This window comes from Trichechus manatus, unplaced genomic scaffold (assembly GCF_000243295.1).
Source record: "Trichechus manatus latirostris isolate Lorelei unplaced genomic scaffold, TriManLat1.0 scaffold00143, whole genome shotgun sequence".
Lineage (NCBI taxonomy): Eukaryota > Metazoa > Chordata > Mammalia > Sirenia > Trichechidae > Trichechus > Trichechus manatus.
The window spans coordinates 2,236,540-2,260,984 of record NW_004444079.1 but is presented as its reverse complement, the minus strand read 5'-3'; the positions used below and the strand labels follow the sequence as shown (position 1 = coordinate 2,260,984).

General features: G+C 47.2%; 2 protein-coding genes across 3 annotated transcripts in view; one reads left to right on the top strand and one right to left on the bottom strand.

Annotated features, from left to right (window-relative positions):
* Positions 1-12,978, top strand: part of CBL (Cbl proto-oncogene) — a 101,827-nt gene extending 88,849 nt beyond the window's left edge. For both annotated transcript variants that reach the window (XM_004385627.2, XM_023739914.1), the window contains 4 exons: positions 2,723-2,830; positions 3,295-3,392; positions 4,071-4,253; positions 5,680-12,978. In XM_004385627.2, the coding sequence (XP_004385684.1) occupies positions 2,723-2,830; positions 3,295-3,392; positions 4,071-4,253; positions 5,680-5,975 (685 nt within the window). In that variant the 3' untranslated portion in view covers positions 5,976-12,978. The remainder of the gene's footprint in view (positions 1-2,722; positions 2,831-3,294; positions 3,393-4,070; positions 4,254-5,679) is intronic.
* Positions 12,979-16,141: 3,163 nt separating this feature from the next.
* Positions 16,142-24,438, bottom strand: MCAM (melanoma cell adhesion molecule). Its single transcript, XM_004385626.1, has 16 exons — positions 24,345-24,438; positions 22,428-22,549; positions 21,741-21,948; positions 21,584-21,654; positions 21,399-21,486; positions 19,199-19,378; positions 18,955-19,076; positions 18,709-18,868; positions 18,477-18,595; positions 18,228-18,369; positions 17,879-18,000; positions 17,624-17,765; positions 17,413-17,529; positions 17,084-17,231; positions 16,651-16,768; positions 16,142-16,171 (listed from the first exon to the last, which is right to left on the bottom strand). Exons 1-16 carry the CDS (start codon positions 24,409-24,411, stop codon positions 16,142-16,144), a joined length of 1,956 nt encoding a protein of 651 aa, XP_004385683.1. The 5' UTR covers positions 24,412-24,438.
* Positions 24,439-24,445: the final 7 nt, after the last annotated feature.

Below are 24,445 nucleotides of genomic sequence, written 5' to 3'. Positions count from 1 at the left end.
ATAAACCAAATATGGTATATACACACAATAGAACACTTCACAACCATAAATAAAGAACAATGATGAATCTGCAAAACATCTCACAGCATGGATGAATCTGGACGGCATTATGCTGAATGAAATAAGTTAATCACAAAAGAACAAATACGGTACACAATACTGGTGAAGTCAGCACAACTTGACCAAGGCAAAGTCATAGAAGCTTCACAGACACACCTACATCCTGAGGAGACCTAGTTACTGGTCTGGGGGCTGGGAACTATGGTGTTGGGGGACATCTAGCTCAATTAGCATTAAAAAAAAAAAAACTGTTGCTGTCCAAGTTGTTTCTGACTCACAGTGACCCTAGTTTATAAAGAAAATGTTCTACATCCTGCTTTGGTGAGTAGTGTCTAGGGTCTTAAAAGCTTGTGAGCAGCCATCTAAGATACATCTACTGTTCTCACCCCGTCTGGAGCAAGGGAGAAGGAAGGAAACCAAAGACACAAGGGAAAGATTAGTCCAAATTAGTAATGGACCACAACTACCACAGCCTCCACCAGACTGAGTCCAGAACTATATGGTGCCCAGCACTGACCACTCTGACAGGGATCACAATAGAGGGTCCTGGACAGAGCAGGAGAAAAATGTAGGACAAAATTTTCAAACTCAAAAAAAAAAAACCAGACTTACTGGTCTAACAGAGACTGGAGAAACCCCAAGAGAATGGCCCCCAGACACCTTTTAACTCAGTACCAAAGTCAGTACTCATGTCATTCCTGAAGTTCACCTTTTACCCAAAGATTAGACAGGCCTACACAACAAACAATAACACGCGACGAAATGTGCACACCAACCCAAAAGCAAAGACGAGAAGGCAGGAAGGGACAGGAAAACTGGACAAATAGAAATGGGAATCTGGGGTCGAGAAAGGGAGAGTGTTAACACATCATGGCGTTGACAACCAGTGTCACAAAACAATTTGCGTATTAATTGTTGTCATGGATTGAATTGTCTCCCAAAAATATGTGTCAGCTTGGTTAGGTCATAATTCTCAGTATTGTATGATTTGTCTACCATTTTGTCATGTGCTGTGATTTCCCTCTGTGTTGTAAATCCTATCACTATGATGTAATGAGAAGGATTAGTGGCAGTTATATTGATGAGCTCTACAAGATTGGATAGTGCCTTAAGCCAACCTTTTTTGAGATACAAAAGAGAGAGGCAAGCAGAGGGACATGGGGACCTCAACGACCAAGAAAGCAGTGCTGGGAACAGAGCACCTCCTTTGGACCTGAGGTTCCTGCACTGAGATGCTCCCAGACCAAGGGAAGACTAATGCATCACAAGGACCTTCCTCCAGAGCCGACAGAGAGAGAAAGCTTTCTGCTGGAGCCAGTGCTCTGAATTCGGACTTTTAGCCTACTGGACTGTGAGACAATAAACTTCTCTTTGGTAAAGCCATCCACTTGTGGTGTTTCTGTTATAGCAGCAGTAGATGACTAAGACAGTTGTTTAATGAGAAACTAATTTGCTCTGTAAACTATTACTTAAAGCACGATAAAAAAAAAATTTCAAACGTGAAGTTGAAAGAATTATACGTGAATACCCATGTACTCACCACCTGGATTCTACTATTAAAGTACATTTCATTATACTTGTTTTATTACACATCCATCTACTTATACTTCTTCCCACCCGTCTAACTTTTTTGACTCATTTCAAAGCAAATTTTAGATACTAGTACCCTTCCACCTTCAGCATGCATGTCATTAAGTAAAGTTCAATATTTGTTTCAGTTTTTTTATTTTTATGTAATAGTTACGTACATTGAAATGCACAAATCTTAAGTGTACATTTGCAGTGCAGACAGAAAAATAAATGCAGTAGGTGCTCCTGGTAGTGTATTTAGTATGTACAGTATATATATATAGATAGATAGAGAGCTATGAGGAATGTAGGAGAAACACTCATAAGTTCACATGCTCAGAAGCTATTTTGTTTCTGTGTGTATGTGTGTTTTTATTATTATTTTCCACATTCAAACTAGACTTTGTCTAGTTTCAGGGTATGGGATAGCAGGAGAAGTTTTGTTTCAGAAACTTCTGGGAGAGAGTATGTATGGGTATAACAGCAAGGTCCCCAAAGAACTAGTCAGAAGATCAGGGATCTAGTCTCAGAATAGATGCTAACTACCAAGTCACTTTATCTTTCTGTATCAGATTTTTCATGTATAAAATGAAGAGAGATAGTGTTTATGCTGTGAGATAGTATATGAGAAAGCTTTTGACAAGCTGTATATTTTTTGAAATCATAGGTGGATTTTAGAATTGGCATACGTTACTAGCAATATTGTTGGAAAGCCACCTGATGTTTCTTATTTCGAACCTAATGAAAGAAAAACTGGGAAGCTAGCTCTAAGGCTGAGACTCTATAATGAAATTTATTTTGGGATTGAGACTCAAGTACCTATCCCAGAGTAACACATCTTAAGCCCGATAATTGCACCTCTGGTCAGCTAAAGATGAGGTGAAAGTTCTCAGTTAGTGCTTTTTTTCTAATCACCTACCTTAGTCAATAGAAATAATGGCTCCCTAGGTGGCACATATTTTGCTATGTCAAATACCAAATTTGAGTTGTGGTCTGTTTCGAAGCCACTTGTTTCATACTTGAAAGTTTTCCAGCTTGTTAATTCTTTTTAAACATGCTTCCTTTTTCTATTTTTTTATTCTTCATCTTCAAGACCTCTTCCAGTGCCAAAGCTGCCCCCTGGGGAGCAGTACGAGAATGAGGAGGACACAGAGTATATGACTCCCTCCTCTAGGCCTTTGGAGACAGCCCAGAGTTCACGGTAGGTTCACAACAATCCTGTTTTGAACCAACCACCTTTATGTGGGTGATTAACTGACATCCCTCACTGCTCGGCTTGCTACTTTCACACTGTGTGCGGGCACCCCCAGAAGTGATTTTATTTCTCCCTGTGTGTTTGTCGTTTTTATTTTTGTCCTCAAAAAGCTCCATCTAAAAAAAAAAAAAAAAAGCTCTGTCTAACCCCTAATGTTTAAGCCTCTTTTAGATGTAAACAATGCCATTTATGTTTTCACAACATCGCAGTAACCTCAAAAACACACACATCTGTTACTCCTCCAAGAGTCAACCTTATGACATTTATTAGTGAGTCTGGCAGAAGAAGAGTACGTTATCACGATGGAATCAGGGTCTAGAGTGTTTGTGAGTAAATTAGTCTTATCTTTAGTTGGCAGATAATAGAGTTTTATTTCTGAAGATCATTATGCCCCTTTCCTTCCTATTTAGAGTGAGTGAATGTGACCAGCAGATTGATAACTGTACATATGAAGCAATGTATAATATTCAGCCCCAGGCAACATCTGTCACAGAGAGCAGTACCTTTGGTGAGTAACCATTCCACTACTTTGAAAAATAGTTGGTGTGAAGTATGAATGAGCCTGAAATATTTGGTTAATGAAAGTGGAAAATTCTTTTTAATCATTTTCTTTGGTAAAACCCTCTCCACTCTTTTATTTCCTGTTCACACAGCTAGTTCCTTTTGTGCGTTTTCTTCCTTCCAGGGCCTGGAGACATTTGTGTTATGTGGCCTGGACCTGCACTATTAGCAGTTCCTTTTTATTCCCATTGCTTTTTAGCATTGATGAAATTCTTTTGTGTGTGGGTGGTGAATTCCCATGTTAACTAGCTTACCCAAGTTGAAAGTTCAAGAAGCCAGCACACGCAGGGCCCTTTGGCTGATCTTCCGAGGTGAAAAGCAAGTAGAAGTGTTGAATTGAGTGCTATAAAATGACGCTTGATCTTTGGCTTCAATGGCTGTTATCCTTGGGAAGGATAGCCTTTGACATGCTCAAGAAAAAGAGCTGCAGGATTGGTGCAGATTTTGTTTTCTCTCTGTCTTTTATCTCTACCCACAGGCTTCATATGGTTTTGGCCCATAGTAGACATTTGGTAACTGTTGCATGGAAAACATGACTCTATACATGCATGAATGAATGGATGTCTCTATATTGAAATGTGTTGGAAGATGAAGTTGAGGAATAACCTCACAAACTTTTCTCTAGGTGAGGGGAATTTGGCTGCAGCCCATGCCAGCACGGGACCTGAGGAATCAGAAAATGAGGATGGTGGGTATGATGTCCCTAAGCCACCTGTGCCAGCGGTGCTGGCCCGCCGAACTCTCTCAGATATCTCTAATGCCAGCACCGCCTTTGGCTGGCTGTCACTGGATGGTGATCCCACAACAAGTGAGTGACAGTGTCTCCAGGCTACCTTGGGTTTATACTGACTTGTTGTATGGCTCCTAATTTGTACTGAAACAGAGGTGACCCCCTAGTGGCAACAAGGCAGTAGGTGGAAGTAGTAGACTAAAAATTGTATCTAAATCGGAGGAAGGCTGGTCCTAGGTCCCAAATTAGGAAGTTAAACTGTAAGCCAGACTCTTCAGATTTTTCCAGACATGGATATGTGGTTGTTCCTTAAACCATGGCTTCTCCTGCCCTGAGAGTAGGTAGGATTTCTAGCACTTCTGAGTAAGCATTATGACAGTGGTTATTAAGCTTGATGGTTCAGACCACATGTTCCTGACTTCTGGCCACTGGCCACTGGAAAGAAAGCATGCTGGTTCTGGATAGGACACTGAATGGGCCTGGAGCCAGCCCGCATTTGGGTCTTGACTATCAAGGATTGCTCTTATTGCACCTGTGGCTGCCTGGTAAGGCAGCATACAGAATTGCTGTCACTTTGGAAATTTAAGACAGCTTTCAGGACAGCTGGTAACAAAGATACATAGAATCCAGTTGCCCAAACAGGCGGTGATCTCCACCCACCCAGTCGTCTTCACTGCAAGTTAGGCTTATCTCTGTTTCCTTATTTGTAAAAGAAGACCTTTAGTGTCTTCTCTGGCCCCCTTGGAGCCCTAGTGGCGCAGTGGTTAAGAGCTCAGCTGCTAACCAAAAGGTCGGCAGTTCAAATCCACCAGCTGCTCCTTGGAAACCCTATGGGGAAGTTCTACTCTGTCCTATAGAGTTGTTATGAGTTGGAATCAACTCGATGGCAACAGGTTGTATGGGTCTGGCCCCCTCAGAAATTTTTTTAAATAATCAAGGCAATAATATGTGTGAACACTGATTACTAAGTGTAAAGCATGATGCAAATACAGATGTTACATGATTGCAATGGTTATTGTTAGTAGAACAGGTGCATGGTATATTTAGAAGGTTGCTCCTGCTATGAAAAAGAGGAATTTATACACTAAAACCCTTGAACCTGTAAAATCCAGCCTTCTTAACGAAGAGCACATGTACCCAATTGATAGGAGGTCACTAATGATATCTGGATATTAGCATATTGTTGTTGTTGTTTTTTAATTTTATTTTGTTGTTGTTGGGAATATACACAGCAAAACATACACTAATTCAGCAGTTTCTACATGTACTATTTAGTGACATTGATTACATTCTTCAAGCTGTGTAGCCATTCTCACCCTCCTTTTCTGAGTTGTTCCTTCCTCATTAACATAAACTCACAGCCCCCTAAGGTTCCTATCTAACCTCTCGAGTTGCTGTTGTCAGTTTGATCCCATATAGATGTTGTCGTTAATTATTAACTGCCATTAAATGAGGGCTCCCCTCTCCCCAGATTTGCAAATATTTTCTTTCCTATTTCTTCTAGACTTCACTGAGGGTTCCCAAGTTCCTGAGAGGCCCCCCAAACCGTTCCCTCGGAGAATCAACTCTGAACGAAAAGCGGGTAGCTCTCAGCAGGGTGGGGGTGCTGCTGCCGCTGCCGCCGCCGCCGCTGCTGCCTCACCTCAGCTCTCCAGTGAGATTGAGAGCCTCATGAGTCAGGGCTACTCCTACCAGGACATTCAGAAAGCTTTGGTCATTGCCCACAACAACATTGAAATGGCCAAAAATATCCTCCGGGAATTTGTTTCGATTTCTTCTCCTGCCCATGTAGCCACCTAGCGCCTCACCTCGCTGCTGCAGCTGTAGAGGACCAATAAGCCGGGAGCTCTTACTCAAGTAGCACCCGAGAGGGCAGAGCTTCCCTTGGAGGCTTCACGATGAAGTCTTGCCCTGTCTGTGGGGTATCACATCTGTGGTTCCAAGATTTCAAAGCAGTGGAATGAAAATGGAGCAGCTAGTATGTTTTGTTATTTTATTTGTTTTGAGAATGCATTTGAAGGTGTCCTTGGTCCCTGTTTAGAGAGAGTGTGGCTTTTTGTTACACAGTAGTGTAGTTCAGCCTACCTGGGGAACAGTCCAAAAAGCAGTAGGACAGGTATTGTGCTGTAAATCCTTAAGCGAGGATGTAAGACTTTCCTAGGTTAAGAATGTGGCCGTGTGTTTGTCTATCTGTTATGTTATGTCCTGAGATTATAAGATTAACCTGCTGTTTGTGTTAATCCCAGGCAGGGAATTAGCACAAGAGGTTTAGGAAGGAATCTTTTAAAGACTTCCATCTACTGTGGTATTATACCCAACCCTAATGTGTGTATTCAACACTCCCCTTTGACTTGGATTATCGTGTGCATAGCTGAAGTCTTGTATTTTTAGAACACTCTCTGTCCTTTTCCCTACCTCCTGCTCTTCCTCTCTTCTTGGTGTTCTATCACTGGCAGTGGGCTTGCTATGACCAGCCTTACTGAGGCCAAGCAGCTTATAGGATGTTCTTTATTATGTATGGTGGTGGTGGTTCATTTGGTAGAAAGGTAGGAAAAACGTATTGTTGCTTTATCATTGTAGTCATGTTTGATATTAGCAGCTAACACTGGCCATTCCAAAGCATTGTTTCTACAGGAACATTGAATTTGTTAAAATAAGATATTTTAATTATCCTAATTACATAATGACTGATTTGAGATAGAGGCCTTCAAATACATTCCATGCCCTCCCCAGAAAATAGTCTGTGGGAGTCAGTTGCCTTGGTGCCAGATATGTGCTCTGATGTCGGTCACAAGTTTTTCTACTTAATGGGAAAGGAAGAACATTTGCTTCCAGGATGGCTTTCTGGCCCAGATACCATGAAGCTTTTAGGAAGCTCCAGTCATATGCTATTTACCTTATTATACATGAAATGCACAAAATAGACAATAAGGATTTATCTGTTCAGATTTTCTTCCCAGTGAATTATTTTTTGCTTCTGTGGGTATCTCCCTTTCAACATGAGCCAGGTTATATTTTCATAAATAATTCTTTCTTTGCCCTTTAAGGAATGGGGATATCACCCCTGGTAGCAAAGCATTTTGCTGATAATGAGTACCCTTCCTACACTGGTGCCACCCAGTGACTTGGTTTCCTCCTGTGCCTGTGGCTTTGGGACTGTAACATCTCCTTTCTCCTCTTCTTCCCCTCTTCACCCTGGGTCCTGTGTAACTCTCTTTAATTACTATGTTTTCCACAGTAATTAGACATCATTTGGTGTAATAAATTAGTGTATAGTCAGTGACAATGTGGAAGGACTGGCAGTTTCTGTAATTCGGAGTCCAGTTTGCAGAATCGTTAGTGTCTTCAGACGCTGCCAGATGATTCCTGGAGATATCTGTCCAGAGTCTTTTACTCACTTCCCTAGCAGTGGGCAACCTTCCTCCTTATTGGAACCAAACCAAACCTGTTGGTCGATAAATCTGCCCTTCCCAAGATATAAAGCATGTTTCTGTCTCTGGATCCAGACAGAAATGACCTTTCTTACATCTCTTCTTTCCAGGGTTGCCATCTTTGGAACTAAAACTTTTTTTCTGGATCTTCTCTTAGCTTTCAGCTACTCCTGGATGATCTTTTGCTTTTGGCCCCTTGCCTCAGAGCCATTTACGCTCCCACAGTAACAAGACTTCATGTTGATTTGCCGTGGTGACATAGTGTCTACATGGCAGAAAGCAGCATAGTCCACCACCAATGCAGGAGGTCCTGCATTAGGAGGCAGGAGGCAGGGGAAAAGGGCAGTAAGTAGGAAACAGTAAACTACCGTCTAAAAGCCAGTGTAGTGCTTCATTTAAGGTACCATTCAGTTTTACATGTTATTTAGATAGAAGGTTTAGAAAAAGAACTAGAGAAAATGACAGCAGTTTCCATGCCTATCCATGTTAGAATTTTTGCTTATCTGCAGACATTGCCCATAGTCTGGAGAGCTGTGAAGAGAGCAAAGCCCTGGTTGCGTATCTTTTGCTGGTGCCACCTTTTCACTGCATCCAAATTTTTTTTCTTTGGAGGTTATTGTTCTTACTGTATAGGCTAAGGGCAGTTTCGTCCTTTCCTCTCCTGGTGGAATACCCGTGAGGCTCTTCAGGTCAGCCCTGAAACTTCGATGCCGGGTGCCTGTGCTGAGCATGACTTGAAATGAGCAGGTCTTAGTTTGTCAGATGTGTACCTTAAGGGTTCAAGGCTTTGGACCATTTTATGAGGGTTTTTCTCTTTGACTGGTTACTCTGAGGACCTGCCTGAGTCCATGTCTGAGATTTCCAGGCAAGCCATAGGAAAATTTTCACATGGTTCTTGTCTTAAGGGTATTTCCAAAACTTTAATTTCTTATATTTTCCTTTGTCTGAGGCACCTGTTCTTCATCCTCCATTTGTATGGCAATTTTTAATCCTTTGGTTCTACTATGAATTTGACCAAAATGACCCTTTCATAAACAGGCTTTATCTTTGAGTTTTGCCATTTTTTGCAAACCCATCCCCTTTCCCTAATTACAAAGGGCTCCTCCTCTGTTAACTATCAGGTTGATAAGGTAAAAAACCACTTTGATGTTTTCCTTTTTCTCAGTGCATTGGACTGTTTTATTCAACTCTTTCCTACTTCCTTATGTCTTCCCTGGATTGCTTGACATCGTCTGCCTCATTGCTGGGTCAGCTCCCCAGGCTGCTTTGCAGTACTTAATCAGCCATCAGGGCTGGACTTTCTCCAGCTGTCCCTCCCATACTTCCATGAAAGTAGAGGTCTAAAAAGTGGGGAAAAAACCTGTGGGTTCTATGATATACCTCCCCTTAGTTAAATAATAAATTGGGCAGTTTATCATCTCAGCAGGGATCTGTTAGTATTTATGTAAATAGTGATCCATACCTGTGGATACCATTCTTTTCCTCCAGCACCCTCTCTCTCCCCAACCCTACTTTACATCTTTGGCCATTCTTCTATTCGTTTTATCTTTTTATCATACAGACTCTCATTACCAGGGCCCAGGGTTCGTTCTGTTAGGATCATTTTGTTGTTTTTTGGATTAAACTGGGTTCTTGGGATGAGGGGTGGGGTTGGGGAATATTCTTCATACTTAAAATATTTATTTCCTCTATAGAAAAGTAAAATATGTTTTACGGTCCAAACAGCAAACTTACAAATGAATTTTTTACCACAACTTGCTTGCAAACTAGGGACTATGTATTCTATTTAAGGCACCATTAATAAGATGTAGTCCTTTTTGTAGGTGTTGACACAGAATATTCTCCTACCTCACATCATGAAAGTCAGGTTATAGAGCTTTTTCCCAAGCTTTAAGTCCTTCTTGCCGTGGGCCTTTCTGACTCTGGAATGACCACACTGTCCGGTGAATAACAGCATTCTGACCACTGGCCTGGCTGTAACAGTTTGTTTGTTCATTTGGCAAACATTTATGGGTGTTTATATGCCAAAGTGTCAGCTGTATGTTCTTCCCTGCCACCACCTGGTGGTTTACTGATATTGGAGGATTGTACTTGGGCTGTCTGGCACTTACATTTGGCCCTAAAATAGCTCTTCCCAATAAGATTGTGCAATTTTTACTCATAGCTATTTTATATAGACAGATCTTTCTTTATAGAGCCGTCCTGGTAAAATCAGTCTAAGACTCTCCCGTTAATCCTATAGCTTTGATTAACATCTGGGAGATTCCTTTGTGTAGGTCTCATGGGTGCCTGACATTTTTATGTATTTCGGTGGAGTCTATTCGGTGAGCCAGTGGGACTGGAGATTGAGGATTATGTTGGCTCGGGGTTGTACAATAGGGCATTTAAATGTTTAATTTAAGCAGAGCATCTGTTCACAGTCCCCTTCCCAATCCAGTGCCTTCCTTGATCTTTTTAGTGAGCTGCTTGTTTCCCTAATTCTCCTTGTTGAGAAGGTTTCCTTATCACTATTTTGGGACCTACCACCATCTCCCATACTATTTGGAACTTATTTCCAATCCTTTGCAACAACCTTTGCAGCTAATTCTGTGTCTTAGAAGGGCTGAAGGTACTGGGGAGGGTTGGCGCCTGTCTGTGGGTCCTGATTTTCAACCATTGTTTGCTTTCCCAAGAGCCAGACAGTAAAATAGATTTAATTCAGTCAGTTCTTAAAAAATATCAGCCTTTACCTGGCAGGATAGAGAGCTTAGAGACCCTAGAGCTTAGTATCAAAGTCAACACAGCATGCTTCTACTAGACCTTAAGGCTTTAGAAACTCAATCTAAAGTATTCTAACTCAACTTAAAGCGTTATCATCACTATCTTGATCTCAGTCTACATTAGCAGTCTTCCTTTAGAAATGCATATAGCCATTTAATGCATGGAGGAGGGTGGATGGTTCCTCTCAGTAGAAAGTGGAAGAAGGTGGAGGTTGTATCTTTGCCTGTCCTGGTTAGGGATCCTTTGGACGCAAGAAACAGAAATACTCAAGCTAAAGAAAGGAGGTACTTATTGTAAGGATGCAGGGGATTTCGCAAAACCCAGGACAGGAAGTACAGTTGATTCTTTTATGGAGCTAGAATTGTAAAACTTTGCACTTGGTCCATTCTGCTTCTCAGCCTTTTTATCAGCATGCATGGCCCCGAAATAGGCACCCTCAAGTCCACACGACCTTCCAGTTCTAGGGAACACCATTAACATTGGAATCACCAGTTAAGCATACAACCATCCCAGCACATTGATCAGGTGTCTACCCCTAAGCAGTCAGCCTTGCCAAGGAGGAATAGTACCACTGTTAGGCAATAGCGGCATACTCCTTGTGGGGGTGGGGGATGTTGTGGGGGGTGAGAGGTCATTTTCAGAGAAGCAGGCATACACTGAATACCAAAAAACCAAACCCGTTGCCGTGAAGTCGATTCTGACTCATAGTGACCCTATAGGACAGAGTAGAAGTGCCACACTGAGTTTCCAAGGAGCGGCTGGTGGATGCAAGCTGCCGACCTTTTAGTTAGCAGCAGAGCTCTTAACCACTGCACCACCAGGCCTCCATACACTGAATAGATACCCTAAAAATACTTCTACTCTTAACAGTAAACTTGCTGTTATACTGCTTTTTTGAGAGTCTGGGACTTCGAAGAAATTCTTAACTTCTGGTCATTGTCTTTTTTTTCTCCCTCTTTCTTCCCTTGATCAATGTTGACATCTAAGATTTCTTTCCTCCCTCTTTAGGACTTCCTCCTCTTACACAGTGGTCTGTTCTTGGGTGTCATTTCTCAGCCTTCATTCAATCTCAGGTTTTTAGCCTTATTATTTGGAGAGCAGATCACAAATTCCACTGTAGCCACTATCCATGGACTTCTGGGCTACCTTCAGGCCTTAGCACTGAAAATATATTTATTCTCTGGGCACTGTAGACACTCCCTTCCCTCCTCCCTGCCCTTTCATTTGTCCTACACGAGGTGAGCTCTACAGGAATCTTCTTAGGCAGGCCTTCCTAGGTACCTCAGAAACTACTTTGCCAGTAAGAGTATATATTAGTTGGGACAGTTGGCAGGATATAAATCCCAGTTTAGAATAGAGTTTTTACTGAGAACTCTAGACAGGATACCTGTGTTTTCCCTGTCCGAGTGTCTTTGTCTTTTTAGTCCTATATTAAAGCCTTTATCTTTTTTTAAAAAAACCATGCTTCTGCTTACCTGAGTCTTTTGATCTTATTTATCTCATCCTAGAGCCTGTCCTGAGTTAGCAAGGGATTTCATAATTATTTATAACTTTGTAAGTACTAAAAGTCATTTGATATACATAGAAGTAACCTAATAATCCAAAGATATACATTGAGGCACATGAGAAAGGGTGGGTCTTCGGACTTTGCATTTGATAGTCTAGCCTAGGCTCCAAAATGAAGGAGCCAAGGGACGGCAGTGTCGTGTGCCTTCACAGTGTCTTGGGAAATCTGGGTTGGTTGCAAGGGGAAGTCCAGTGTTTCTTGGCTCCAGAAAGTAGCACAAAAGTAAGAGATGGGGAAAGAGGGCTGGGGAGAGCAAGACCCGCATGGAGAGGCTCGTTCATAGCCAGATGGAAAGCACCACGCTGAAGGGCCAGCTGTTGGTCAACAGCTGTTTGGAGGTCTTGCTGCCCCTCCCCTTGTATAGTGCTTGAGAAAAATGTGGCTAACCACCCCGTATATTTGTGCAGAGCAAAGGCTGGAAGCTAACCTCAAATCCTGCTGATTTGGCAGCTATAGAAGTCAGCAGAGCTCTACTTGCCTCTCACAAGTTCTCCTTCCACCCCTGAAACAGATCGTGAGACTAGAGAGGAATATTGCTCAAGACAGGCCATGTGCGACTCTTCAGGCCTTGCGCTGACTCCATGCTCAGGCCTGAGTGGGGGAGCTGTGCCCAGGTCTGGTACCCACATACGTGTTCTCGTACCTTGTGTGTCAGTTCCCTCTTCCTGACCCTGTTATGGGTTAGGGTAGCCATGCTTATGGTGGTCTTGAAATTGAAGAAGCAGAGAACGACTTAGGAGCCTGTAGAATGTGTGTTTTCTCTTGCGCGCCTCTTTCTTCTGCTGTCCTCTGCTGTCCGGGTGACGAAGCCTGCAGGCTCGATGCCTCCTAACCTACCCTTCTTCACATTGTTTTAGTGTCTTGGCCTGGAAGGAGAAGCCCAACCTCCTGCTGAAGCATGTGGTAGGGGCATGGCAGCTATGAGGTACCTCCTCCATCTGCTTTCTGGCTGTGGTGACTTGGGATTTTTAACCTTATATATCTTTTCCCTTTATTCAAAACAAAATAATTTTTAGCACACTGGAAAAAAAAAAAAAAGCCAAACGTTTTGTGCCTTTCTAAGGCAGCCCTGTATCCCAGGCTGCATTTTAGGACTTAATATGGAAATATCAGAGTCTTAGTTCCTCTACCTTGAGTATCATTAGTCCCTAGAGTCTTAGGGGGAGGAATGAGTGCTTGCTGTGGCTGGAGATGGTCTCCGATGCAGTTAGTCAGTGCCCCCCCCCCCCCATGCTTAGTTGGAAGAAAGCAGCATTGTACCCTGGGGTCACTTGGTTGGTTCTAATCAGACTCTTGGTTATCAGGTTGAATGGTTTGTCTCTGGCAGACAGACTTTTCCATGATTTCCAGGTATACTCCGTACCATTCGAAGTTCCCCAGCCTCCTGATCATATTAATGACCCAAACTTCATGGAAAACTATAGAATGAACTCTCTTGAGGGTTGTGGGGTTTTTTTGGGGTCTTTTTGACTGGCCTAGACCTCCTGCCTCTCCCTTCAGATTAGGCTTTCTTTTCATTTGAAGGCTTCAAACTTAAAGCATTAAGCAGCTAGTGCCCTCGGCAGGGTCTAGTTTTCCCCAGGGAAGGGCAGCAGGGAACAAGAACCAGATGCCTGTCCTCAGTATTGTGGCCCATAGTAGATGTTTCAGCAAAAAAAAAAAAAAAGGAAAGAAAAAAGCTTTCTATATAATGACTTTACTTATCTCTTACCCTTTTCTCAGTTCTTCCCTGCCCTCAACTAATGAAGAATTGGGAGATAGAAACAATTATTTTTTAAAGTCATCCTTATTCAGGATTTTGAAATTCTTGGCATGGGTGGGGCTGGAGAGAACTTGATGCTTTCTCTAGGGTGAGGAGTCCCAATTTGTATATCAGTGTTAAAAACAAAATCTTAGATGAACTTTTCGTGGACTATTTTAAAGGTGTGTCATTAATATAAAAAAATTATATTAGCAGTATTTAATCATTCTCACCTGTAAAGAATAAGAAAAACAGAAGGTAAATATTCTTACAGAGAATAGCAGAGCTTTAAGATTCATTTTCATTTAAGTCCATTTTGTTTTGCCAATGTATTAATGTTTAGAGGTCTGTTAAACTAATGTTATTTATTTTTCATTTCCATACACAGTTAACTAAAGAGCTTTTTCAGGCACCCATGTCTGTAAAAAAATATTTTTAAATAAAGTTTCTTTTGTTGTAGCTGACTTGCTGTTAGCACTCATTGTGGCTGTGGGGCCGGGGTGGGGGGGAGGGGAATGATACATTAGGCAGTGAGAGGGCCAAATGCCTAGACCCATTTCTTCACCCCAAGGAGCGTGTTCCACTGCCTCGAGGGCAATTCTACATGATAGGAAAGCGTAGAAAAGGGGTGCTGTCCCTTGGCCAACAGTCAATCAGGCCCTGCAAACTGCCTGGTGCAGGGTGGTTTTGCTGCTGAGAGCGGGGCAGTTGTCCCCTGTGGTAAACCTGGAATGATTTGCTCAGAAGTAGAGGTCACCACTGGTCCCTGCTGCCAATTGCAGAGAGTTGTATGTTCCTTTTAATGCAGTTCCAATTTTGGAGGCCCTCAGGTTCCTGTGGTACCCATGAATAAAAGCAGTATGACCAGTCCCAATCCTAGGTGTATACCCAAAAGAACTGAAAGCAGAAACCTTTACACCAGTATTCACTGCAGCACTATTCACAGCAGCCAGAAGGTGGAAACAACCGGAATGTCCATCGCAGATGAATGGATAAACAAAACGCATTGCACAGATACAATGGAAGGTTACCAAGCCAGAAAGAAAAATGAAGACATGGTACATAGTACATGGATGAACCGTGGAAACATGTTGAGTGAAATAAGCCAGTCACAAATGGATAAATATTGTATGATCCCACTTATATGAAATAGGCAGATATACAGAGACCAAAGTTTACTAGTTTACCAGGGGTGGGGAGAGCTCGCTGCTTCGGGGGCAGGGTTTCTGTTAATGGTGGAATCATTTGGAATGGTGATGGCCGCACAACATGATGAAAGTAGTCCATGTCACTGAATCGCGTATGTAAAAATTGTTGAATCGGCAAATGTTTTACCACAATTTTAAAAAATTGGAAAAGAGACAATGTCAAGGTTTCTGGGACAGACAATTAAGCTTTATTTTTCATATATATATAAAAAGGAAATAGTTTGCAAATTTACACCTAACAAAACCATATATATATATACACATACATACACACACACATACGTGTACACACACACACCCACACCCACACACACACCCCAAGCTCTGGTCAGGCCCCCGTTATTCATCCCTAAGTACCATTCTCCCATCTGGGCCCTTTTAAGGTCTGGGCCCATTAGTTCAGTTTGTGGAAATGTGGTGCAAATGTAACTGTAGCTTTACTCTTCATAAAGCATAGTCTGGACTGCATCTTTGTCCCCCACTCCCCACCTTTCAGAGACTTACATAATTCTTTGAGAGGGCAGTGGACGCCAAAGGAGTGCAGGGGGCTTAGGCACAATTGCCTTAACTCCGGAAAACTTGACCACCACAGGGAAATGGGACATACCCGGCATGTCTTTTAAGGAATGACAGCAGTTTGTGGCTTTGGCCCAGGGAAAGGAGGACCAAAAAAGGGACCCCATGGAAGCAGGCAGGAAGGTGGCAACAGCAACATTTCAGCTGCTTCTAGATATTGCTGGGGTACTCTCCTGAGTCATGTGAGCAACACAGTTCAACAGTAAATAGGGGCCTAGGCTCTAGGTCTCAGGGACAAGTGCAGCCTCTTCAGTGATTCAGCGGAATTACTGAAGCCAGCCTTTGGGGCAGGGAACCAGCACAGATAGGTAAGCTACCCAATTCAGCTGCTGGTAGAAGACAGGTACTTACATCTATAACGTGTAATGAGAAAACACATTCTGTGCGAAACTCCTGCCCACTCCTGGATCCTGAGGTCCCCTCCTTGGGATGAGCTTCACTCAACAAATTGAAGCTGTGGTGGATTGATCCCAGAGAGGGGCCTCAGGGCCCAGTGAGCTCCTTCTCAGGATGGCTGTGGTCCTAGCCCATTTCACCTCTAAGATGAGGTCTGCAGGTGAGCAGGAGCAGGGGTCCTTCTCTGCAGTCCACTTGAGAGGCGTTAGTTACCATCCTGAGTGCAGGGAGCAGGGTGAGCAGGGGCTGTTCCAGGCAGGGTGGGGAGCTCAGTGCGATTATGTGGGCTAATGCCTCAGATCGATGTATTTCTCTCCCTAAAAATGGGTGGAGACAAGAGGGGATCCTGGACATAGTGACCAGAATTCAAGGTGTGAGCACTGAAAAGGAGGAGGGACTGAAGCAAGAGCTGATGAACTAGGTACAGCAGGCTTGAGGGGAGAAGCAAGGAGTGGGTATGGTAGGGCAGGGACGGAGCGACCAGGCCCCCAAATCTGACTCTCCACTGGTAAATTGAGGCCACACTTCACAGCTAGTGACCTGAGCCACGCATACTGCTCAGGAAAAGGTGATGGTGATGAGACAGAGTCCTTGCTCAGCCTTGAGAGCTACCCTCTCTCCAGGGTCCCTCGCACACTTGCCTCCCCCTGCCACCTGTGGGTAGTGGTAAGGAGGCCAGCTGGGCCTGCTCCTAACTCCAACAGAGGAGGAGGGAGGATAGAAAGTTAGTGTTGGGGGAATGGGAACCATTAGTCCTTGTTGCCCCCAATCCCTGGCCACAGGAACTGCCTCCTACCTGGTCTCCGGGAGCCCTCTTGTCACCGTTGCTGCCCTGTAGGAGGCCCATCTCTTCGGGGAGCTTATCTGACTTAACTTCACCTACAATTTCACTCTTATGCGACGGGGGCAGCGTGCTGGGAGGAGGGAGGGAGGCGAGAGGTTGGCAACTTGGGGGGCAAAGGCCACTGGAAAGGATGCTGGACTGGACTAATGGGCTGTTTGGTGTTCTGGGGCCAGCTCGGAGGGAACCAGGTCCCACCTCGGAGGGAACCAGGTCATGGAAGGGAGAAGCTGTGGTTGATGGCAGCTAGGCAGTGGATGGTGGGGTGGGTAGCACCCAGACCCAGGGCCCCACTCCTTTTCCTGAGGGGTGAGGGGGCACTGGGGCAAGCAGCAAGCTGGGCAGCATGAGATGGGCGGGGGGTGAGGGTGCTAAGTATTGGGCTTACATCTCTTGTTTGCCTGATCGCCCACAAGGCAGCTTGCCCTTCTTGTAGAAGAAATAGAGGACAGCGCCCAGCAGAGCCAGCACCAGGATGCACACGATCACAGCCACGATGACCACACCCTTGCTTTCAGGCTCTGGCAGCTTTTTCTCTGTCCCACAAAGACACTCCTGGTCACTTGCTGCCAGAGGCTGCCACATTTCCATCACTGCCCCACCCAGCCCAGGGCTGATGGAAGACCACTCACAGTTCTCGACAGGGCTCCCTGGGGAGGGGCAGGGCAGAAGGAGGCTGCCCTGGCCAACCCGGTCCTCTTGCCAGGCCTGGCTTACCTGTGGAGGTACTGTTGGCTCTGGCATGGGGACTGGCAGTGGAGCTGCTGAGGTGAGTGGAAGTGCTGAGACCAGTGGTGGTGGTGGTAGAGTCAGGTGGGAGGGTAGTTAGGTTGACTGGGAGGCAGAGGGAGGTGGGTTAGGATAAGCACAAGTTAAGGCCCACGCTTGGGCATGCCCCTGCCAGACTCTCCAGGGAAGAGGCCCTTACCCAGCTTCAGGAAAATAAAGGTGGTGTTTCTTCCCAGGAAGTTGGAGGCCACACACTCAGCACCTGTCTCCAACAGCTCTGGGGTCACAAGGACATTCAAGGTGCTCAGGACGCTCTGCGGATCTTTGTCTTGCTCATGTGCCTGCCAGGAAGGAGGAGGCACAGCTCAGGGGCGGAAGGATCTCCAGACAGGCCTGAGGGTGAGCAGAGATTAGACAGTGTGAGCACATGGGAGGATGGCATGTGCCTACTCACCGTGCCATTGACATTCCAGGAGATGGTGGGCCGAGGATGTCCCGACGCCTCACAAGACAGACTTGTCACCTCATTCTCTTTTACCCACAGCTTCCTCTCCTTGGATGCCATCCACGGGGACCCTGATGGGGAGGGAGGGGAAGAGTGAGGCTACAAACTCTGCTGGCCGCCCCGCCTCCCCATAGAGCACCCAGGCCATGAGTTAACGCTCAAGCCTGGGCAAGCCCTGCCCCCAGGACAGGGGGACCAGGCTGGCTGCAGAGGCAGGGGCAATAGGGAACTTGCCCCGCCCTGCCCCAACTTGGAGTGGCTTCCAGGGGCCACCAGGTCTCTGCCCAGAGGGCCTCACCATAAATGGCCACATTGACCAGCTGTGTGCGGTTCAGGCCGGGTACACTGGGGACAGACGCCACGCAGAGGTAGCCTCCCCCTGCCTCCCGTTTCAGGTTGTGTAACTGTAGCATAGGCCCCTTTTCCAGCACCTTGCCTGTCTGCAGGGAGAGACAGGTCAGAGGATCTGGAAGGAGCAAGCTGCTGCCACCCCCCAACCCCATCCACCAGCCAGCCCCTGTCCCACAGCCCCAGGCCCGCCTGGTACCGTTGCTCTCAGCCAGTGAAACTCGAGGGGCTGGTTACTCTCTGCTTCGCAGGTCAGGTTGAGGCTGCTGCCCTCATGGCTCTCAGGAGTGGCAGGACTCACCCGGACATCTGACACATCTGAGGGCACAGCCACAGTGTCAGCCTGGGCGGGGCAGGGCAGGGCAAGTTCCCTATGGCCCCAGCCTCTGCAGCCAGCTTGGTCCCCCTGCCCTGGGCCCCGAGCCCCTCACAGTTCACCAGCAGCTCCTGTTGGTCACTCAGTGATACCATGGTGTCCAAGTCCAGGCCCTGACATTCATAGAGCCCACTGTGCTCCTTCTGGGCAGGCTCCAAGACCAGGAGCCCATTGTGGTCGGTTGCTTTTTCCTCCATCTCCATGGTGCTGGGGTTCTGGGGAGGGCGGAGGGGTGAGCAGAGAGCTCCTCCAGCCACCCCTCCCCACAACCCTGTCTGCACCCAGCACGGGGCCCTCGCACCTGCTTGCTGATGGTGAAGTGGGGTGAGGGGTTGCCATCAGCCAAACACCTGATTTCCACGTGATCCCCTTCCTTCAGCATTCCCGTGGGCACCACTTCCACCCACACTTTTTCTGCCGGGTCTGCAAAGGCAAAGGGGTGGCTCTCAGCCCCGGAGCTGATTCCTGGGCTGCCTGGGGAGAGCTAGAGGGAGCTTCTACCAGGCCTAGCCCCAGTGAGCACAGAGGGATGGGTCAGGACTCACAGAAAATGGAGACAGTGACCTCCCTAGATTCCTTCATGTGGTTTCCGCTGGGCAGCCGGTAGCTGAGCTCACAGTAAAACTGGGCATCTTTGTCTTCCTTAACCAGCTGTGCCTTCAGAATGCTGTGCAAGGTGTACAGACCACTTGACTCCACAGTCTGGGATGACTGGATGTGGACGCCTGGGCAGGGAAGAAGGAGAGAAGGGCCTGGCTTTGGCCCGCCACCAACCCCGCCCTGTGGGTCTCCCCAGGGGTTGGCAGGGGAGCACCTGAAGGGACCTCTGCCCCTGGTAGAGGGCCAGGTACAAATACAAGTGGAGACCCTTCAACCCAGCCGTTTCTGCCCTCAACAGAACATTTACACATCGGCAAATGTACGAGGATGAGTACAAACTGCAAAGGTAAAGGAAGATGAGAAACACTCTAGACGTTTTCTCATAGGGAAATGGTTAGTTGAACTACATTGTATCCAAGTATGGAATACTGGGCAGTAGGCAAAACAATCAGGCAGGTGTAAACAGACTGGCCTGGAGACATTCCCAAGACTCACTGTTGAAAGAAAAGAAACCAAATTATATGACAACATGTACAATACCATTTACATCAGGGTTTCTCACCCTCAGCACTACTGGTATCTTGGGCCAATAATTCTTTTTTTTTTTTTTTTTTAATTGTATTTTAGATGAAGATTTACAGAGCAAACTAGTTTCTCATTAAACAATATACATACTGTTTTATGATACTGGTTGCCAACCCCACGACATGTCTACACTCTTCACTTTTCAACCATTACTAGCTTTCCTGTCTCCTTCTGCCTTCTTGTCCTTGCCTCTAGGCTGGTGTGCCCATTTAGTGTCGTTTTGTTTTATGGGCCTGTCTAATCTTTGGCTGAAGGGTTAACCTCAGGAGTTGACTTCATTACTGAGCTAAAAGGGTGTCTGGCGGCCATACTCTTGGGGTTTCTCCAGTCTCTGTCAGGCCAGTAAGTTTGGTCTTTTTCTTTTTTTTTTTTGAGTTAGAATTTTGTTCTCCATTTTCCTCCAGCTCTGTCCAGGACCCTCTATTGTGACCCCTGTCAGAGCAGTTGGTGGTGGTAGCTGGGCACCATCTAGTTGTGCTGGACTCAGCGTGATGGAGGGCCAATAATTCTTTGTTGTGGCAGCTGTACTGTGCACTGTATCTCAGGAAAAGAAAACTTTCAGTACAGTCAGTGAGACAGAGGCATAATATGCTGACCATGTTATCTAATTTTAATCGATTTCTAGATGAACAGCTATGTTTTTGAGAAAAACATGTTTTTCCTCAGTGGTCCAAACCAGGATGTGAAACCATATGCCCTAAGGGGTCTCGACCAAGTGACCACTTGCATCTCTCAAAATACACGTACTCAGAAAGAATGCTGTCTGGGTGTTGTTGCCAATAAGGTTATTTTTGCAAGACAGACAAACTACGTGTAAGCATCTTGTGACCGTGATCTAAGGATCCTGTGAAACTATCTGTAGTCACTAACTACAACTATTAATAATCAGTAACCAATCAGAGTGTGATTACTACAATATTCACTGATTTTCCTGTAATTGCCCTCCCTATGGATTAGTTCCTCTTTTTACCAGTAAGAATACTTTTATAAAGAAACTGCCCAGGACTACCTGGTTATATTTTCAGTGGGCTATGTAGTTCCCCAGTTGCAATTGTTTTAAACCCTCAGTAAACCTGTCTTACCCTGACACAGCGTTCAAGTTTTTCTCCACAATATAGGCTATTCAGCAGCATCCCTGGCTTCTACCCACCAAATGCCAGTAGCAATCCCTAAGTTGTCACAACTAAAAATGTCTCCAGATTTTGCCAAATGTCCCCTGGGGGGCAAAATCATCCTAGGTGAGAACCACTGATGGAGATTTTTTAAAAAAGCTTATATATTTCTAGCTGTATTTACACGTGTGAGTAAATACATAGAAGAGGGCTTGAGAGAGCATACACTAACTGATGGCAGAGATTTCTTCCGGGGAGGAACATGGGGAAGGAAGGAACTTTTCATTCTAGGTTTTTTGTACAGTTTTTGTTCAGTAAATTCTTATGAAAATATTTTCAAGCATCTGTGTAATTAAAAATAAAAAGTAAGAAGCTGAAGTAAAATGCAAGGTGGTTCCTGTGTGGTATCCATAGGCATGGCTTTCAGGGGCAAGAGGGGGGTACTCACGGTTCTTCTCCTCCTTCAGGGGCAGACGGTTCTTGTACCAGGTAACTTGAGGAATTGGGTACCCATTCCTCCCAATACAGGTAGCAACCTAAGGGAGAACAAGCTCTAAGTCTTCCTGCCTCTGAGACCCCACCACGCCCCACCTTAGCTCCTACTTGCCACCTGGGCACCCTGGCATATCTCACCTCCTCAGGCTCCTCACTGTTCACAGAGATGCCCACGGTGTTGACCTGGATGCTTGGCTCCTCCGGAGCTTCTACAAGGGAGAGAAAGGAGGAGGGCCATGCAACCACCAATTCCCAGGATTCACATTGCCCTGAGGGCAGGGGTAGGGGCACTCACTGTAGACCTGGAGCTGGATGCGGTGCTCCTGGGACCGTGAGCGCTTGCCCTGGCACAGGAAGATGCGTTCATCATGAGGGGTGACGTGTGCCAGGGCCAGGATAGCCCCCTTGCCCTGGAGGCTGAGCCGGTGCTGGTACTCCCCAGGTTCACTGTGGCCCTGGCCCTGGCGCACACGGTAGATGAGTACTGGCTTCTCCTTATAGACCTAAAGGGAGGGGCCGAGAGGAGGTGAAGGTCCCGGGGCTACCAAAACCCACTGCCATTGAGTGGATTCTGACTCACAGTGATCTTATAGTGACCCGACAGGACAAAGTAGAACTGCCCCATAGGGTTTCCAAGGCTGTAAATCTTTATGGAAGCAGACTGCTACATCTTTCTCCAGAGGGTGCGGCTGGTGAGTTCCAACCGACAACCATTTGGTTAGCAATCGAGCGCTTTAACTACTGTGCCACCAGGGCTCTCTCCTGGGGCTACTGTACTGGTTGCCATGAGTCAATTCCAACTCATGGCGACCCTATAGGGCAGAGTAGAACTGCCCCATAGGGTTTCCAAGAAGTGGCTAGTGGATTCGAACCGCCGACCTGTTGGTTAGCAGCCAAACGCTTAAACCACTGCACCACTAGGGCTCGGTAAGGAGTAAAACGCCCCGCCCCCTGCTGCCCTTTGGGGAGCCCCAGCACTCACAGAAAACCAGTCGAGGCTGAGGTTGCCCTGGGAATGGGCGGGGCCACACTTGAGGAGGGCGGTGCTGCCCACTTCCACCTCCAGCAGCTCCGGCGCTGGCTGCTCCGCCTCTCCTGGCACACCTGCGGGTGAGGAGGAGGAACATCCCCAGCAGTGTGTCAGCTCCAGCTGCCCTCCATCCCCTCCCCACATGTCCGCTTGCTGCAGCTGTTCTTCTGCCACTGTGAGGGTCTGAAGAGGGCCCTGTCCTCACCCTCAGCCACTCCCCACACCCTGCCCCAAACCCCGGCCCATCCTCTCCCAGTTCAGGGGAGCTAGGGATGTCATCCCTGGTCCTTGGAGCAAAGACCCTGAGCGCCAAGCACCTCCCTGATGAGGCTGGCAGAGAGGCAACCCAGGCTCTGAGCCACAAGGGAAGCCCCTTTCCTTCCAGGACCCTTCCTCTCTGAGTGAGCTCAGAGGGTGGGAATGCAAGGCATGTGCCAGGCTAGGGCACACAGGCCCCTTTGTGTCCCCATCCCCAGGGGAAGACGTCACTAATCTGCCCTCTGCCCCAAGAATCCCCTCCCCAAATCCCCTACAAGACTCAGTGGGCCCCACTGGCCAGAAGCTCTCATCTCATACTCCCTCACAGTGTCTCACTGAACAACCCCACGCACACTCAGGGGACCCCATACTGAGTGCCTTGGGAGGGAGAAGGGGTCAGAGTCTCCCCCAGGGGTCAAGGCAAGGTCCAAGCAGTGGGCTGGAGTGACATCAGCGGTGCCAGTGTGCTGCCAGCCCTGTGAAGTGGTGATGTCACTCAATACCATCTGGCTGGACTCTGGGATGCCTGAGTTGTTGCCCTGGGCTGGCTCCCAGACAAGGGTGGTCTTCAACCCAGAGCAGAAGCTTCCAATCCCTGACTCAGTTTCCCCAGAGCTAGAAGAGCAGGGCCGGTAAGGCTGGAACTAACGCAGCTGTGGAGCCCGATTTAGCCTTTTCCCCAGAAATAAAGCTAGCTTGGGAATCAGCAGCCGGGGGTACCCCAGGGACGGCGCTGGTACTGGGCATGAGGCCAGCGAGCTGGGTATTGCCCAGCCCTCCCCTTCCCCAGCCGGATAGAGGCTGGGACCAGGAAAGAGAGCCAAGAGAAACACGCGACACTGCTGCGGGCCATACAAGGGCAGCATGGACTCCGAACGCCCAGCTACTAGGCGTTTCCAGAGAAAAACTTGGGAGGTGCAGGGGGGCTCTTCCCACCTGAATGTGATCTCCATACCGGAGGTGTAACAAGATAAGTCTGGGGGCGCTCCCACTCTGGGAACGCTCCGTCCCTCGTCTCTGCCACTTGCGATCCTGTCACCCGGGTAGGCGCGAGGCGACCCACACGGCCTCCAACCCCTCCCCCCGACGCCCAGCCCCTGCCAACGCCCAGCTTGGGCGAGAGCGGCCGTCTCTCCCCCTCTTGCTCACCTCCGGCCCGGGCCGGTGCCCGGGCAGGAGGCGGAGGGGTCGGGGCACCCCCTCCGGTTAAGAAAACTGACTTTTCCAGCAACAGGCGGGCGCGGAATTCAGGTTTACGGGGTGCGCTCTAGCTGCGCCCGCCCCCTGGCTCCAGTGAGGGCCCCCCGGAGTAAACACCTGAGGAAAAAGCTCTCCCTAGCGCCCCGTAAGGCTCAGCTCCACCCCTTCCCGCTCCCGACAGAAGCCGCCTCCCGGATCCTACTCCCGGGATACTCGAGAACAGAGGCTGTAAACTGGCTATAAAGAAGAGTTGCACGCGCGCAAGGCGCCGGGTGCCGGGGACACGGAGGAGAGCGCACGCGGGGGCGCCAAGTCCTCGCCCCCACCGCGTGGCAAGCTCTGCTCCCTGGCACGCTCCGCCGAAGGCCCCTGGCCCCAGCTTTGAGGGGTGCGGGCCCCCAGCTAACTCACCCGCGGCGCGGCGACAGCAGCAGCAGGCGGCGAGCAAGAAGACGCAGACGAGCTTGGGCAGCTCCATGCTTCCAGTCTGGAGGACAAACGCCAAATGCGAG

Coding starts and splice junctions, on each gene's coding strand:
- MCAM (XM_004385626.1), bottom strand. CDS start 24,411: ATGGAGCTGCCCAAGCTCGTCTGCGTCTTCTTGCTCGCCGCCTGCTGC. Junction 21,949..22,427: donor TCAGCCTCGACTGGTTTTCT/GTGAGTGCTGGG, acceptor CCCTCCCTTTAG/GTCTATAAGGAGAAGCCAGT. Junction 18,869..18,954: donor ACTTCACCATCAGCAAGCAG/GTGCGAGGGCCC, acceptor CGCCCTCCCCAG/AACCCCAGCACCATGGAGAT.